General features: G+C 41.9%; 1 protein-coding gene across 7 annotated transcripts in view; it reads right to left on the minus strand.

Annotated features, from left to right (window-relative positions):
* Positions 1-17168, minus strand: part of srgap1a (SLIT-ROBO Rho GTPase activating protein 1a) — a 99961-nt gene that overhangs the window by 13141 nt on the left and 69652 nt on the right. For 6 of the 7 annotated variants that reach the window (XM_028584508.1, XM_028584510.1, XM_028584512.1 and 3 more), the window contains 10 exons: positions 14899-15096; positions 14277-14361; positions 13161-13188; positions 11636-11741; positions 8947-9007; positions 8168-8245; positions 7760-7894; positions 6057-6162; positions 5602-5826; positions 4239-4318 (listed from right to left, as the gene is read on the minus strand). In XM_028584508.1, coding sequence (XP_028440309.1) covers positions 4239-4318; positions 5602-5826; positions 6057-6162; positions 7760-7894; positions 8168-8245; positions 8947-9007; positions 11636-11741; positions 13161-13188; positions 14277-14361; positions 14899-15096 — 1102 coding nt within the window. Of the gene's footprint in view, positions 1-4238; positions 4319-5601; positions 5827-6056; positions 6163-7759; positions 7895-8167; positions 8246-8946; positions 9008-10306; positions 10341-11635; positions 11742-13160; positions 13189-14276; positions 14362-14898; positions 15097-17168 lie in introns of all 7 variants that reach the window. The other variant, XM_028584509.1, reaches the window with a different exon arrangement.

The following is a 17168-nucleotide window of genomic DNA, read 5'->3' on the forward strand; positions in this document are numbered from 1 at the left end:
CAACAACAGGCCCTGAGGAGCTTTAGCAGGATATAAATAGAAACTGTTGAGAGGAGATCTATATGACTCAGGGGCATGCCAGCCACTGGATGGATCATTAGACTGGGTTGATACCTACTCAATAACTGTACAAGTAGAGCCTGGGATCAGTGGCATGGGAAATGAACATTGGAAAGACCAGGGGAAGTTATTGGAGACAGTAATAACCAGTGGTAGATAGAGCAGTTTTATGCCTTATTTCAATTTATTATTATACATTTATTTTTTGTACTGAATGCTCTTTCTGAGTCTATTATTTTGAACATCAGTCTTATATTGATGCCTGTCCTAAAGAAAACATCTGTTTTCAACAGAAGATACAGTCGATTTCAAAAGGTACAAGTCTCCGAGCCAATATGCATGCACTACAGCAACACAGGTCTAAAAATAGCATCTTTATTCCTCCCTCACTCCTACCTCTGCCCTCCTCCTATCTCACTTTAAGTCAGACAGACCCCCCTGGACAGACGTAGCCTCACCCTAACACAGGCTCGCTATATATACACTGGGAACAGAGTAAATGGCTAAAGCTTGTATCGGCTGTGAAAAGCCATCATGGTATATCTTTCACAGGAGCATGAAAGTAATTCCCAGATGAGCAGAGAGGCCAAGTGAGAGAGAAAATAGAGGTGTGATTCTGAGCAGAGCAGAGGTTTCTTCATTTTATCTACCTACCTTTAGTCACCTATTCAGCCTCATCTACTTCTATTACATATATTTTTTTCCAACCTTTAACTTGCCACCTTCCTTGCTTGGTTTAGGATCTGACTGGGTGGATGTGACGTGGCTCCAATAAAATGTGACAAGCAGGAATTTACGGTCTGAATTAATTGGGCTGCACTGCAGCGGACAAGGCTGTTAATAAAGTTGACGGAGTCCTATAGGTGCAGAGGATTTCTCTTCCTCTCCATTTTCTCCGTCTCTCACTTCAACCTATCCATCCATCCATCCATTCTGCAAATGTTTATCCACACACACACACACACACACACACACAGTGTGCAGGCCATAAACTCAAATCTCAGCGTGGTAAAGGATCCCCTCTGTCACGTTGTGCAATTATGACTGAGAATCGTTTCAGACCCAAGCACCCAAGGTTACACATGCACGCTCACACTGCGACTGGAGTTAAAGAAATGTTGAACCATGAGAGCTGGGGGCCTGCGGTGTAAGAGATACGAACTGTCAGATGTTTTACACAAGCCAGTGGAGCAGAGTCGGGGTGGATGTTGCTCTACATCCATGTTCATACATAAAAATAGGGGAGCAGAAGCCTGGTGTGAGATATGGTTAGGATCAGTACAATAGGAGAGGGTATAAAACACTTTTTAAAGATTATTCTTTTGGGGGGCTTTTCCCTTTATTAGAAAGTGGATTGATATGAAAGGGGGAGAGAGATGGGGGATGACACGCAGCAAAGGGCAGCAGGATTTGAACCCTGCGCTGCTGCCGGACTCAGCCAACAGGGGGCGAACGCTCTTACTGGGTGAGCTAGAGGCCACCCCATAAAACACTTTTTATTCCTTTTTCTCACTCTTTTCCCTGAAGACAGATATTAATCTCAGATGCTAGCTGCTACAAACTTAAAACTTAAAAAGGATGAATGCGGGTTAGATGTGGCTCTTTATGGGGAAAAGGGGACCATACAGTAAAATACACTGCCCTTTAACAATATACAGTATGCCTGGCAGCCTGGGGGCAATTGACAAACAAGGACATCCTGCTACACTCTTGCAAAGTGATATATAATCAATGTACCAGTTAATTCACCTTTGACCTTGTAGCAAATTTACCAGCAGTTAGAACATCATTGTATTGATGGTGTGTGAGAAGTGCCACTCCAAACACAGACAGTTAATCTACAGGCTCCTTGAGACTGACACGTGTGTCAGCCCCGAGCAGAAATATGCTGAAGGACATTGACAACATGCCGATGATTAGCAGGTATAATGTTTACCATGTTTACCATCTTAGTTTAGCATGTTAGCATGCTAACATTTGCCAGTTAGCGCAACACACAAAGTGCAGGTGAGGCTGATGTCATTGGTTTTTGAGGTATTTGGTCATGAACAAAAGTATGGGAGAAACTAAAGTTTTGACCTGATGATGGCGCAATATAAAAAGGAAAGGGATCACAAACGTTGTTACAGTTGTAACACATGTGTGTGCCAAATTTCACAGAATAAGTGAACACTTTGACCTCATGGTGGCGCTAGAGGAAAAGTCAGGAGATCAGAAAAGTCTGTGGGCCTCATCCTCTGGAGACCATGAATGTCTGTACAAACTTTCATCGCAAATGAAATGACTTTCTGCTCATCTTTTGGTTAATTGGGTGGTCAGCTCTGTTACTCCAATGTAATGCTAATACACGAGAGCCCCAAATTGGGACTATACTTACAAAAGAAAATAAAAAATCTGGCCAGTCCAGATCATCTATCTAAGCTCTAATGAGCTCTAACACGCTGTGGGGGGGCTGCGCCCACGAGGCAGAATCATTTCCGGACAGCTACTTAGACAAACATGTGGAATGACTTTACTCCTCTCTCTGTCTGCCTTGTGCTCACTTACTTTCAGGGCAAAGAGGGCAAACACATTTCAAGCCTTGAAGAAGAAAGTGAAGATACATATAACTGGCATATAATAAACGTCTGCAGAATCAAGTGCTGGTAACCGAACAGGAAAGGAGGTTCGCTTTTGTGTCTGAAATCCAAATGAGGTCATGGGGATATAAAAATAACTGATGACAATAACTTTGACCACAGTTCAAGACTCCGCAGGGAGGGACTCAAGTCAGTGAGGACATCCTCTCAGTCCACTCAGAGAAGCTTTTGGAACAAAACCATGATAGCAAAGGGATTTCTGGAAAACATAATCTTCCATTAATTACTCAAAGAGTTGACAGCTTCCATCTGTGTTTTTATAGGGGAATCCTCACAGAGAGAAGCTTCCTTGGCTAATCAGATGTCGTTTTTAATTATGAAGGACATCATGATGATGACTTTGATTTGGAAACAGAGTGATTAACAGCTGATGTAATGAGACCATATTTCCATAATCTCTCTATGGAGACTGATGACGCATTGGTGACAGGGAGCCCCTAAAATCATCTCTGGGTGTGAGACAGGATTGGGGCAGTTGTCACCATGGAAACAGGTTTAGGGAAGTCTGTTACTAAGGTAAGATATGAAGCCTCAGCTCAACTATAGGTTGATTCTTTTTGTCTCACAGTGACTACATCTTGTCAGCTCTCTGTCACATTTATTAATCACTTTTTAATGAGCTGGAAGTTTTATTGTCTTTTTTTTTTTTTTTTTTTGCTTTTTCGCTGGATGTTATAACAGCAATGTCTGACCCTGGCTGATATTTTGGTTTCAACTAACTCACAATTTGATTTAGATCAGACCAACTGGTATTCATTTCACTCAAACAAAGGACCACATGTACGATCGCACAAATGCGCAGTATCCTGCCACGTCTGAGAGAAGTCTATTGTATCCTCCAGTGTCTACATGAGCCGGGTGTTTTTTGTATTTCTTCATATTTCTCTTGGACACATGGAAATGTAGTTAAATGTAAAGTAAACACAGGCCGTATCATATATGGAAAGCTATTAAAACCTGACACTTTTGACACACACTCCATACATTGGCTATTATTTTACAAATTAACTGGGGAAAAAATGAAGGGAATTGAACATTTATAACCCAAGACTGCGACCCTTAGAAAACAAGATTTCCCACCCAAAAAGGTCCAGTTGGTGTAGACCACCCTCGAATTAGTAAAAGGGGGATGTGAAAGTGTCCCGAGGCCCAGAGAGAGAAGCAAAATCATTAGAATATGAATGGCGGTCCATCACTGTGAGCCCAGTTCCTTGGCCCTCCAAGGTTACTGATTTTAACAGGCTGAAAGGCAGGATTAGCTGCAGTGGGATGCAGAGAGCTGGATTCAACCCGCGCAGCACCACAGACACAAGAGAAAGTTTCAATATGGACATGGCGTTTAAGCAGAGAACAGAAATGTACTTTATGAGCGAATGTGTGTTTCTTGATAGTTAAGTTGAATTTATGTAATGTTAAATGAATGATATGTTTACAAAAAATATACAGTTTGGTGGAAAACCATAGTGCAAAAAGTAGAATTGCACACATTTAATTGAAGTATGTGTTATTATGTACATACAAGTTTGCATAGTTACTCACCGTCTTCACTGGTGTGTGTCTCTGTCCCTCCCTCATTTTCTACTTCCTCCAGGGCTCCATGCTCACTGTATGGGCTTTCACTGTGGGGGGGGGGACAACAACAATGCACACTGTCAGGGTCACAGCCAAGGCAGGGTCAGGGTTCAAGGGATAGTTTCACATGAAACAAAAAGCCTGTATCTTTTCCTTCATTTCTTTTTCTTCCAGGAAACAACAGTTGTTTGAAAACACTATCTCCTAATTAAATAATAATAATAAAAAAAAAAGTAAGACTTTTGCAATAGAGAATTACAATAGTCGAATTTCAGTGAAGATGACAAGGAGGAAGTTCAAATAGCGGTCATTATTCTGCGAGAGGCTTAGATCCTCCATCTGTGGTTGGACCTGTGTTAAATGGTCTTCTTCTGGCATGGTGCTGAGAGAGCTGGTGGTAATGCCACACACACAGATTACCCCTGCCAGAATCTAAGTGTCTCCTCCCCTGCTAGCATGTCACCAGTCACCTCCTCTCCTGCAAGAAAGGGAGGAAGCCAAGACAACAAATCCAGGGGATGGGACATGGTTGCGCTGAGACGGGTGATTAGCTCTAGCCAGGGATAAATCCCTGTCAACCTGTGGTGATGTGGGGGCATAGAAAAGGAGAAACAAGTGATAAGCACTGCTTACATATGTGGAGCTGGCAAAGGGCCTCAGGTATGACTCAAGTCTGTTTAACTTCAGCATGTGCTGCAATTCACCTAATCATTCTTTCCCTGCCGGGTAACCCCGTCTTATTCCTCCTGGCCTGATCACGGTAATTAAAGTGATTGTTTCAGCCTGTTTCACTAAAAAAAAAAAAAGAAAAAAAAAAAAAAAAAGAGTCCACCATGTAAAGTCAGCGCTGAAACACGCTCTCCCCTGTCATATTCCTTAACCACAGACGCATAATTGGAGAGGGTAATTACTCATATCAACTCCATCGACATACGTTTGACACAGCTGCAGCGTAGAGAGCACATGCATACCTGCATGTTGAGTGAGTCCCTAATGAAGGAGGTTTGGCTGCGTGCCATTCATGGTAAGAAACAAATGGATAAAGACAACCACTAGTGTCTGTCTGACTCTCAAACCTACATGTCGTTGAGGAAATCTGTGCAGCTGCATGAAGTAATCTCATCAGAATGCCTTCCATCTTCCCTTTTAATCCTGGATAACCTACAGCTTCACCGTCAGACACCGGTGACAGTGTGCGTCTTGTAGCTCAAAGATCTAAGGTTCATTTGCGATAAAGCCATTTGAGTCTTTCGAGCGAGAAATTGAACCATGACCTGAACAGTTAGCTAATGTTTGAGGAATTAAATCAGCTAAATGCATCGCTCCTCACCAGTAGTCTCCTCCAGCCATACACTTCTCGTAGATGGGCCCATCCAGTTCTTTGGCATCAGGAAAGATGGTCTCATGGTGGATGATGATGGTCTTGACGATCTCATTGACGTGGGCCTGGCAGGAGACCTGGTCCTGGCTTTCTGGTGTGGGCATGAGCGTGGGGCCGAAGCATATGGCCAGGTTGTACGGGTCCATCATGTTCTCGTCACTGTACTGGGACAGGCTGGAAGGAGGGAATGAAAGAAAGAATGAAAGAAATGAAAGAAAGGAAGAGGACAAATTAACCAAGTTAAGGCTGAGTGAGAAGACATTGCAGTGGGGAAAGGTTTTCACATCAAATCATGACTGACAGCAGTGGATGCTCTTCATTTAGAATGTCATTTACTAAAGATGGGGAAATCATTGTGAAGCGAAATACAGGATTGATTCACTGGTTAGTGTCAATAGACTTACTGGTTGAGGAAGGCGAAGAGGTAGCGCATGACGATGAGGACTGATCTGGGAATGGTCAGGAGGATCTTACGGATGTATAACGCTCTCTCATACAGGTTTTCTATCCCTAGAGGATTGTAATACAAGAAGAAAAATAGTGTTAAATGAATAAAGACCGCTTTGCTTCCATCCATTCGCCTCTGCTGCAGGTAAAATGCATCACCTCATCTACCTGATGATGTCCATATATTGATTAGCACCACGTTCCAGCATAGAAATACAAGAGCACATGGAAGCTGAGCCAATTACTTATCAGAATTACTATAAGTCTCTGGAGGACCAAAAGATTTACTAATGTAGGGATATTTAAAGTGTGTGTGTGTGTGTGTGTGTGTGTGTGTGTGTGTGTGTGTGTGTGTGTGTGTGTGTGTGTGTTTGTGTGTGTGTAGAGGCCACAGCAAATGTATCAACTTTGTGGTGGTGACCTCAGCCTGTGTTCCTCTGTTGGCTGTTGACCCCGAAGAGGAAGAGCAAGAGGAAGAGGAGAAGGAAGTTCAGCACTCTTCGTAACACCTGACAACGAGGACGCTAAGTAGTTTTTCCTGCTCTAAATGAAAACAGCATCCATCAAAGTATTACCATCAAAGGAGTTACCTTTTTCTCAAACATATTTATTGCAGGAACATTGTCATAACTTTAAACAAGACTTCCGACCTTTATGTCTTTCATTACTATCTTATTTGTTCCGCTGGGGTACTTGGAGCAGCCTATTTTATTTGGCTGATCTGGGGCTCTGCTGGATGCTAAAAATAGCCCTGTCACCCTCCAGCCATATTGTGCCTTCTGGGATTTGGGCTTCTGGAATACTTGTGATGCATTTCATTTTTTCATGAATACCTAACTAGGATTCTGCAAGGCTCCTGAGCACTTCAGAAGCTACTATTTAAGGATCTATTCCATTGTACGCTTGTAAATCACCTACAAACACGCGTGAGAAACACCCACGCAAAAAAATCCCTGCTGCAAATGCTCCAAATGAAAGATATAACTTGCTGCAGTACGCCGCTTTAGTGAAAAAAGTGAACTGAGAGCAGTTGAATGGAAAAGTGATCTTGTAGCTGGTCTGATCTGCTCCATATGGAATAAGCAGAGGGGTTTTAATATGAAGCCTGCTTGGCGTTCAGCCCGCACTGCAATCACTGGCATGTTGAGCTGGGGAATGTAAACAGGGAATCCCCATCACTCATCCTGCACAAATGTGTAAAAGTACACTACAGACGGTTAATTATACCGTTTCATCTGAAGACTACATTTGCTGGGAAATACAAATGAATGACGGTAAAGATGCTAGCTAATAAGACTAAAGTTTCTAACTTTGAAAATGTCCACACAGCGCGTTGCAGACCAGGGTAAGTGTAAATCCATCAAAATCTGATCTAATGTCAGGATAATCTTGGGAATAAAACACGCTGTTAGTGAGAAGGACAATGCCAAGTGCGTAATAATAATAATAATAATTAAAAAAAAGAGCAGACGGTCTGTGGAGTCATCTGGGCCATAATCCACCTGAGTGGGATTCACTTCCCGTTTGAATGACAAAAAAAATCTTTTAACACAATAAAGATTCAACAGATAAACACTGTGTTGTAATGCCTTGATCAACAACAAAGAGATGCACTCTGAATACAACTACTGATCATGAGCAAAAATGTGTGCGTTCTTACTGATGCATGACAGCAGATCATTGAACCTCTCTTTTGGGAAAAGAGGATTCTCCAGACCACGGAAGTAAAGTTTGAGAACGCCAGCCACCGAGTTGATGTCATGACCGTTCTCATCGTCCGCCAGGGGGTCGTTTCCTAAGACACAAGACAAGTGAGAAGGTCAGTTGGACATCTCTAATTATTAAAAATGCATAATGATTTCATGTGAAATAAACCTACTCAAAACGCCCACTGGCTAAACATTTTCAATATAATTGATAATTGGTACAAATTTTCAATATAATTGATAATTGGTTCCTAATTGTACCAAAGATTTGCATCTGACAACAATGAGGCAAAAACAAAGATCATTTTTTAGATCCAGGTAATAATGTGTAGCTAATATAGTTTAACAGATACATAATGTACCTCTTTCAAAAGAGTTCTTGATGTCATTGACTTCCAGCTGGGATCCAGATACACGGAATATTCCCTGATGTTGAAGGCCTGCACAGACAAAGACAAAGATAAAGACAGAGGGTAAGGAAGAAGGAGAAGCAGACTGAAGACGGTAATGGACAGACACACTCAACATGCTCATGAGTCCACTCTGACGGTCGCAGAAAGAAACTCCCCCACTCAGCAAATAAAGCCTACTTCAGTTGGACCTAAAAGGCACATCCTGTTCGTTAAGCCCCTTCACTTTTCTAATTAAAGATAATTAATGAGTCAGGGAGGCCGCAATCAAGCTTTACTAAAGTGTCTCCCAGCTGGGATTAGGACTTAATAAGGGGAGAGGTCAGGGGTCAGGAGGAAGCATGATTAGTCTGCTGTTTGTCTCTTTTAGATTTCCACGCCATTAGTTTGCTGCTCCATAAAATGCAGTGGACGAGCCTACAACCCATGCTTATGAGTTTTCAAAAAAAATCTGGTTTAAAACCAATATTGTAACTCATCATTTGTGCCAGGCTAAGCTGTCTGTTTGTTTTGGAAACTGGGTGTAAAAAGGCTGCGCCGCTGTAAACAGGATGGAATCTGCATTTTCCCATGACTGAACACTCTGAAACACCAACGTGGAAAACTACACCCAAAACAATTAATGCTTGGAAACCACTGGTAGTGTCACTTAGTGACAGAAAATATAAATACAAGTTATAATTGCTGTGACAAAAATGTCCATACACTGTACAGAACAACAACCAACTCACCATACAAATTTATGCAGCGGATACAGCTTTCAACCACACGGGGGATAGCTTGTCCAGAGTCCTTTGAAGGCAAAGTAAACAAAAACACCCAAATGTCAGATCATGTATAATTTGTATTACATGTACAAAAAGCTAGAGTCCGACAGATACTGGCATTTTGAGACATCAGTAATTGAGAATAATGAGAATTGTATGCAATAATAATAATATTGTTTATATAAAATACATGCTGTTTTAAAGATATATCAAAAGTAAAGATAAGAAGTAAGGAAAGAGTTATATAGCAATAGCAAGCATAACCGGTACTGGTAAATTTAAGATAATGTGATAAAGTGTTTATCAGTAAATGGGATTCATATTTATATTATTTTAAATAACTATGAATAGAAAGACATTAGACAAAACTTAATTTAGGTGTGTAGTATCAAATGCACATAATACATTTATTATGGCAGTTTACCTCTCTTTAATTCCTTTTTGTACGTATAGCTGAAAACATATAGGCCAATATATCTAATATATAGAACGGTGATATTGGCCTGCTGACGTATCTGTCGGGCTCTAACAGAAACTGGTTAACCTGATGTTAAAAGTATATAAACATGCACACCCAGTGTAAGTGAAGAGGGAGGGTTACCTTTTTGAGATCTTACTGAGACAGACTGAGTTGACTTCACCAGCTATTTGTTTATGCCCAGTCTCCCATAATAATTCACTGATTATGAATGATCAGAAAATATACAGAAATTACTGACTAGCATGTACAGACCTGATGTCCAACGCATTTCGATTGGCCTCCAGTGATGCTAAATATACTTTGTGACTTGTTATGCTAGCATACAAATGCACTCGGTGTTTAAATGAAGTAGAGCTCATCTAAAGAGCCACACACTCAATATGGAGCTCGGGGCAGGAGTGGTGAGGTTGAGAGGAGCAGCACCGTCTCCTTCAGAGAAAACTACATTCCTCTCACACACTGACGGTGCACTCTGCCTCTGTGGCTCAGTGCTGGACAGGGACTCTGTACATGCCTTTAATGATGCAGTGGAGGCTTATGTAATACTCTCTCTTTGGTGTGTGAGACTGGGGATGACTGCTTTTTATCACACCAATTTTTAAGTGTTTCATGCTGGGGAACAAAGCCAAATTGAAACTAAAGATACAATGTTCTGCAACATCTCTGTTTAAGGAGAAAACCTTCAATTCAGTCTGACTCGGTCTGCTCTCAGAAGTCAGGTAATGAATACAAGATATAGACAAACACAACATGAGGTGGAAATGTTGTTAGGGCAGGACAGATGAAGGAAAATGAGCGCAGGCAAGCAGCATGGGCCCCCCCAAGATGCTTCAAGATGTCTACCTGATGTCGAGCGTGCGAGTTCCGTCGTCCCCGGCTACAGAGTAGTGTCGCAGAGAAACAGAAAGAGAGAGAGAGAGAGAGAGAGAAAAGCAAGACCCGGATTAGGACCACAGCAGCTGCCCACCAAAGCCTCTCCTAAGAGCGCACCCTCATTCCACTCTGAACTGGCATCAAACCCAAAAAGGACCCAAAAAAGTGGATAGGACCAGGCAGAACCGGACAGGGCCACCAGTGAGAGGCCACCACAGAGGAGAGAGGCAGCACACCGCATCAGTCTGGCATCTGCTCCCTAATATATACTGCTGTTTCACTGGCCTCTGCTCTCGCTCTGGAGGAGGAGGAGGAGGAGGAGGAGGAAGAGAAAATATCTCTGCCAGAGCAGCTCACTGATGCCAGGTAGGGGTGCATGACAGATCGACTCAATATCGTTATCGCAATATCACGTTGCGCAATATTCTATCGAAAATAATTGTAAGTATGCAGTATTTTGTTTATTTTGTGGAGCGCTGCGTCCCGTCCGTTGGCAGTGTGGCTTAGTTGTGTTTGATTTAGAGCCCACTTGAAACACTATAATGATCATCATTTCATTGGCCAGTTACCATGCCACTTGCACATGTTAGTGCACGTCAGCGCACGGGTCCACTACGTGATAAACCCTATGGAGCGTACCACGTGTGTGCATATTCCGACAGAGTGACAGCGTGAGTGAAGAAATAGATAGAGACAACAAAACGGAACGAATCAGAGAAGCGAAAGGAAAATTGTGTCCTGTTCTCTTTATTTATTTATTTGATACTGTCCAACCAGTAAAACATGTCCTCTTCTGTAGACATGGTCCTTTATTTATTTATTCATGTTGGACCAGTCCAATGTGACTGCCAGCTGAAATATACCTTGTGTTGTATTTGTTATGGATCTATTTTGATGCGTTATCCCATAACTTTTGTAATGTTTAAAAAATAATATTGATATCGCAATATTCATAATCGAAATCGCAATATCACATTTTGTCAATATCGTGCAACCCTAATGCCAGGTCAGCAGTGAGTCAGATGACTGAGACAAACATCCCTCCAACTGCAATTCCTCTCCTCCTGCAACCCTCCAAATCCATCAGAGCCACCCTTACATCCCAGAAGCACACCGCCACTCACTCATGGGGAAGGTTTCCAGAATCCAACAACTATGTTGTTGTTTTTTTGTTGGTTAAATATAAATCAAAGCTAAAATGCTTTGGGGGAACCCACCAAAATGGCCAGAAAGCCAGAGCAAGATAGAAAATAGATAGGAGGAGGAGCAATGTCAAGCGGACGGACTGGTAATCAGTACCTTGATAAATGACTCCAAATTGCCATTAAATAACTTAACATTAAAAACAGAGCAGGGTCTAGCCCGCCGGGTGCCGGTGTGGGTTTTGAGTGACCCATTGGGATGTCTAGAATAAAAAGAATGCATTAGAATAAGTTAACAGTGCAGTTGCGTTTTTCTTTTTAGAGTGGTTCACGTATTCTCCAATAAACTTTATGACCTACAAAATTTTTAACTGAAGTTGAGGCTGACTCATCTTTTGAACCCTTCGACTCAAGATGACGGACGGGCATATGAGGGTATTTTTCAGACACTGCTGAAACCTGGGAATTAACTTTTTCCTTTATAATCTTTTTCTTTCTCCACAAGATATCACAGGCCAGTGAAATATCAGACCAGCTGGGAGCATAATATGTGTCATCATCTACCACATGACAGGCCCTGCGGGGGATTGCCTCTCTTTGTGTGTGTGTGTGTGTGTGTGTGTGTGTGTGTGTGTTTTTTAAAGCAATTTGGCTACTTGTGACTTGTAGGACTGAGAGAATAAAAGAGTCCGGGACTTTGGTCCCTTCTGCTGCTCAATCATAGTGACAGAAATAAGCCTGAGGGTGTTTTAGATATCTGATCATGTCAACACATAAGATAAAATCTTTGCAATATGAACAACTGTGTCATTAAGTATACTACCCCAGTGCGTACTTTATTGGAATTTTACTTGCTACGGTTACAAATACTGGTGTTAATCTCTACTTAAGTAGAGCAGGAGCTGCACAACAATGTTCTTGGGCGATTATTTTTGTCTATAAATGTTGAAAAAAATGTAAAACAGCCATCACAGAGCTCAAGGTGACATATTTCAAAACCAAAAGATATTCAGTTTACAAGAACATAAAACAAAGAAAAGCAAGAAATTGTCACAATGGAGTAAGCGGGACGTAAGGAGTATTTGCTTGAAAGATGACCTAAACTATTAATTCAATAATGAAAGTAGTTGCTGATGGACCATTGACACTCCATAGCTGTTTAGTTTACACTGCTCATGCTGAATTGAAAATATGGTCATAACATTTTTGTAAAATCAAATGCAAGTGAAATATGCCATGCAATTTGATCTGTTTTCAAAGTTAGACTCAGGATTCAACTGAACTATTGAGTTGTTCTTTGAAACTGACTCTAAAACATTTACATTTCATGCAAATTCTTTCTCCTCTCTTTTCTCCACTCCACCACCTCCCATCCTGTTTACAGGCCTGACATACACTACGGTTGGGAATGGCAAGTATGGTCACACCACCACACCACACCATGTTGGGCTTAAAAAACACAGAGGCTGGCGCATCTGCTCAGTACGCTCCAGGAGTCTAACTAAGGACTCCTTTGCTTTCATGGTCACATAAGACTTCACATGAGAATATCCTGAGGCAAAATGTCCCCGCCTTGATGAGCTGCAACATGTCACCAACGTGTCTGTCGCTGTTGAAAGAAAAGTGGACTGGATGCGTGTCTGGAATATGCACAGGTCCTGAAGTGTGTGTGTGTACTTTACCTTGTGGTCATGTAGTCAGCTCTGTGGCCTGCGGGTGAAGAGAGAAAAGAGAAGAGAGATGTGAGGGTACGTTAGATGCGTGGACATGCCAGGACCTGTCTCTGAGGTCCCTGCGTCCCTGCATTTTGCATACGGCTAGTGAAGCATTTGAAGCCTGCCATCTGTCCGCAACCGCTGGCCTCTTGAGTCGCACTAACAAAACCCATACACACACCTACGCACACAAACACAGACACCAACACCAACACCAACACCAACACCAACACCAACAGCTCATAGCTTGCACAGAGACTAATACAGGCAACACTTTAGCTACATTACAATTACGGTATAAACAAACATCCACCAGACACACTAATCATTATAGAAATACACAGAGCTACAAGTGTGGACAGGCAAAGTAAGATTAAGCACAAGATAGCTTCCAAATGTTTTTTGGAGAACAGGAGTAGTTTAGTTTGTGTGAACAGGATCTGACCTGTCTGTGTGACTCACACTGTACCCCAGCTCATTGACAACAATATGATTAAGGAGTATGTAGGAGAAGCAGGAGGCTTTTCTCTTCCTCGTAAGCACACGGCTCCATTACTCATTAAGTGGACAGTTTGACTGAGACCACCAGGACTGCTGGTTAGGACAATGACTGACTGACACTGCCTTGGTTGACGGTAGATTAGCTGAGGCCTCGAGGAGATCCCACTGATGTAGACCAAGGAGAGAGACCGGCATAATGACCGCCACCCGTCTAATGTACGGCAGTCAATTAAGTAGGGAGCAAATCAATCACGAAGACGGATAATACAAGTTCACAATCCCCCTCAGCTCTGGCTTGACTGGCTAAAACCCAGATTACCACCTAGGAGCTTTGAGTAGTGGAAAAAGCAGGCAAACGATGAGTAAGTTTGTCACGGAAAAGGCTGAGGTTTGCTTGAGTAAGACTGCAGAAAATGAAAAAGGACACAATCCAATAACTAATCATTAGTTATGTTGGCTGTTTAGACACTGATTAGGGCTAATATACACCCTCATTCTAGCTGGAAGAAGGCAACGCACAAAGTGAAAGTGGATTCATCATTAAGCGGAACAAGTATAAAAGTAAAGGGATCGTGACCGTACCTTCACCAAGTGTCCTCTTCAGCAAGTCATGTTTGGCCTGCAGTTTGGAGATGAGATTACTGCCCTCCAGAAACTCCCGGAATTTCTGTGGAGAATTGAGAGTAATTACACAGCGGCCCTGAGTGCCAGCCGGAGCACCTGCTCTTGAAACAGCAATCTGTGATAAGAAAGCCAAGGGCAAAGGACGCGCTGAGAGTCTTTTTAAAGCCTTTATCAGAGCATGTCCATCTTCAGACTGGAACACGATAGCAGTTAGCCTTACAATATGGAAATATTTTGGGAGATTTCAAAGGGGCTTGGTGCATGAGATTCAGTCTTTTAAGTCCAACTGAATTTAAATGCACAGATTACGCTTTTTTAGTCCAGACGAAAGCTTTGAGTTAATATTCTCATATTCATTTTACAGACTTTTGTAGCAGATATTTAACAGTATATTTTTCACTTCTTTTAAAACATCTAAGTATAACAAATTTTAATCAAGGCTTCAAAGAGACTCTATAAGAGAAATGTATTTCTATTTCCATACAGAAATAAAAAGACATCTCTGAAGTCTTATCCCTTTGTATTTGCTCACTCTTATTGACCAGCATCCTCTTCTCTTAAAGCACACATCTCCACTCACCATGAAGTAGAACTGCTCTGTCTCCTGCTGGTTGGCCCTCCTCTTGGCGATGCTGGGTTTGCTGAGGTAAGTCTCCGACACAGTGGACTTGACCGATTCCGTAGATCGACTGTGGTGGAAACACTCGGACACGTCGTAGTCTTCGATGGTCACCATATCCTGGATTGTGGTCAGAGTGGCCTCCGACGTCTTTTTGATCTGGAGATATAAGGGATGGGGAGGGGAGAGTTGAAGAATTACAAAAAACATGCTTAAAAGCATCATCTCTTCACTTTCACGTTGTTACCATCACATCATGTCTGGCGGCTTGTATCACACACTCGCTAAAAAACCTCTCTCGATATTTCATGACACTCTGAAAAATTCAGGTGTTTTCTGACAAGACGCGAGTTCCTAAAAATCCATCAGCCCGTGAACATGACTCCCAGCCAAAGCAATCAATTTGCATGCACTCAGAGGGGCCAGAGGTGAACCAATGTCTGCTAGAGATGGTACATTCAGTCGCAGGCTTTTAAGATTCATTTCCATAACCGCCTCTTTCCTGTCTAACAGGAGTGCTTCTGCCGGAGCTTATAATCGTCAGGACTTTGGCGAGCGTGCACCACCACTTACTGCAAAAGATGTTCGGCCAGTGCGAGTGCTGCAGGCCATAACGGCGTCCAGTATATGATGACATAAGATGACGGAGGATGTGACATGTGAGCTTGTAATAGCTCCATAACAGTTAAAGAGACCAATGCAGATATACATTAATTATGCAGACTATAAACAAAGAACTAGCAGTACAAAGATGTGATGGTACAAGGTTGAGAAAAGAGTATGGATTGGTAGCTGGAGAGATGCCAGTTCACCTCCTGGGCACTGCCAGGTGCTCTTGAGCAAGGCACCATACCCCCACCAACCACTCAGGGTGCTGGTCCAGCACTGGCAGCCCACTCACTCTGACATCTCTCCATTTGTGCATGAATAGGTCCTGAGCATGCCTGTGTGTAGTGATTTCTAACAAACAGAGTGTAAATTGTAATTTCCCCACTGGGGATCAATAAACAGTATACATTATTATAATTAATGTGAGCACTGATTGTCTGAACAGATAGGGTAGGGGCTACAAGGTCACCCTAAAACTATCTCTAGTTTTCCCATGCCAGTTGAGATGTAACTGGGGGGGTGAAAGTCGTACAGGGAGGAGGAGGCGAAATGGCTCCAAGATTGTCTTCATGTGTATCAGATTGCCTGCAAGAATTGTAGCGTCATAATACGCCAAGTGCGTGTGTGCTGTCACTCTGAAGATGCATATAAGCCTAGTGTTTCAGTTCACTCATTTGAAGAACTTGTTCCACACTGAGCTGATGTGCTTTTTGTGAAACTGTGTTCCTCCTATATTTGCAAATATCTTTTTAATAAAATACAAAAACCTAACATGGTTTAGTCTTCGACTGTCTTATTTGTTTCATTTTACTAAACTTTCAAAACTTTACTCCTGCTGCAAAAGAAACTTCCACAACAATACAATTCAGAAATGGGTCGACACTACTTTTTGTAATTTATTTTGATGAACATTAGAGATAGCTGTTGTTTACAGCAGGTTTACAGTACAACTTTTTGATGCACTGCAGGCTAAATTTTTATTAATCAAAAAATCTGGCTGGATGGTTTGTTGAGGACAGTCTGAAGATATAGTGGAGCAATTTTGGTATCCATTAAGCAAAAACTGTGGGAGGAGTAAGGTTTGATTAGTTTTACAGTTTTTGAGAAAGACAGAGCGATGGACTTCATAATTCCTCCAAACTCAAAGCTTATGCACATTTGTGCTTAATTGGGCCTACATTTTGGTGAAAGTTGCAAAGTGCTAGCATGTACAACTGATTTGTTTTTTTTCAAAGTTTCAAACTTTAGACAGTTGCTGTAGCTCCACCATCAGGACTATTAGCCCACAAAGCCAGTTGAAGAAGTTTACCATTGGACTGGACCTTTGTGCAAGGTTTGGTGATTTTTCATGCACAGGAAGGCAGATTTCATGGTAGGAAGAAGAAGAACATCCATCTGGCCCTTATACTCAATGATATGATGTGGATCTACATCAAAATGTCCAATTATAAATTGAAATGTCCCAATTGTGAGGATTACAAATTTCCGTCATTTATTGTAATTGCACGTATGATCTATGAGGTTGCAGAAAGACATTATAAAAAACTCATTGACTAATCCATTTCAGTCAATGAGTTTACTAAAAATATATCAATATAGGGCCATATCGGCTAAGGACAATT

The sequence above is a fragment of the Perca flavescens genome, chromosome 8, assembly GCF_004354835.1.
Source record: "Perca flavescens isolate YP-PL-M2 chromosome 8, PFLA_1.0, whole genome shotgun sequence".
NCBI classification, from domain to species: domain Eukaryota; kingdom Metazoa; phylum Chordata; class Actinopteri; order Perciformes; family Percidae; genus Perca; species Perca flavescens.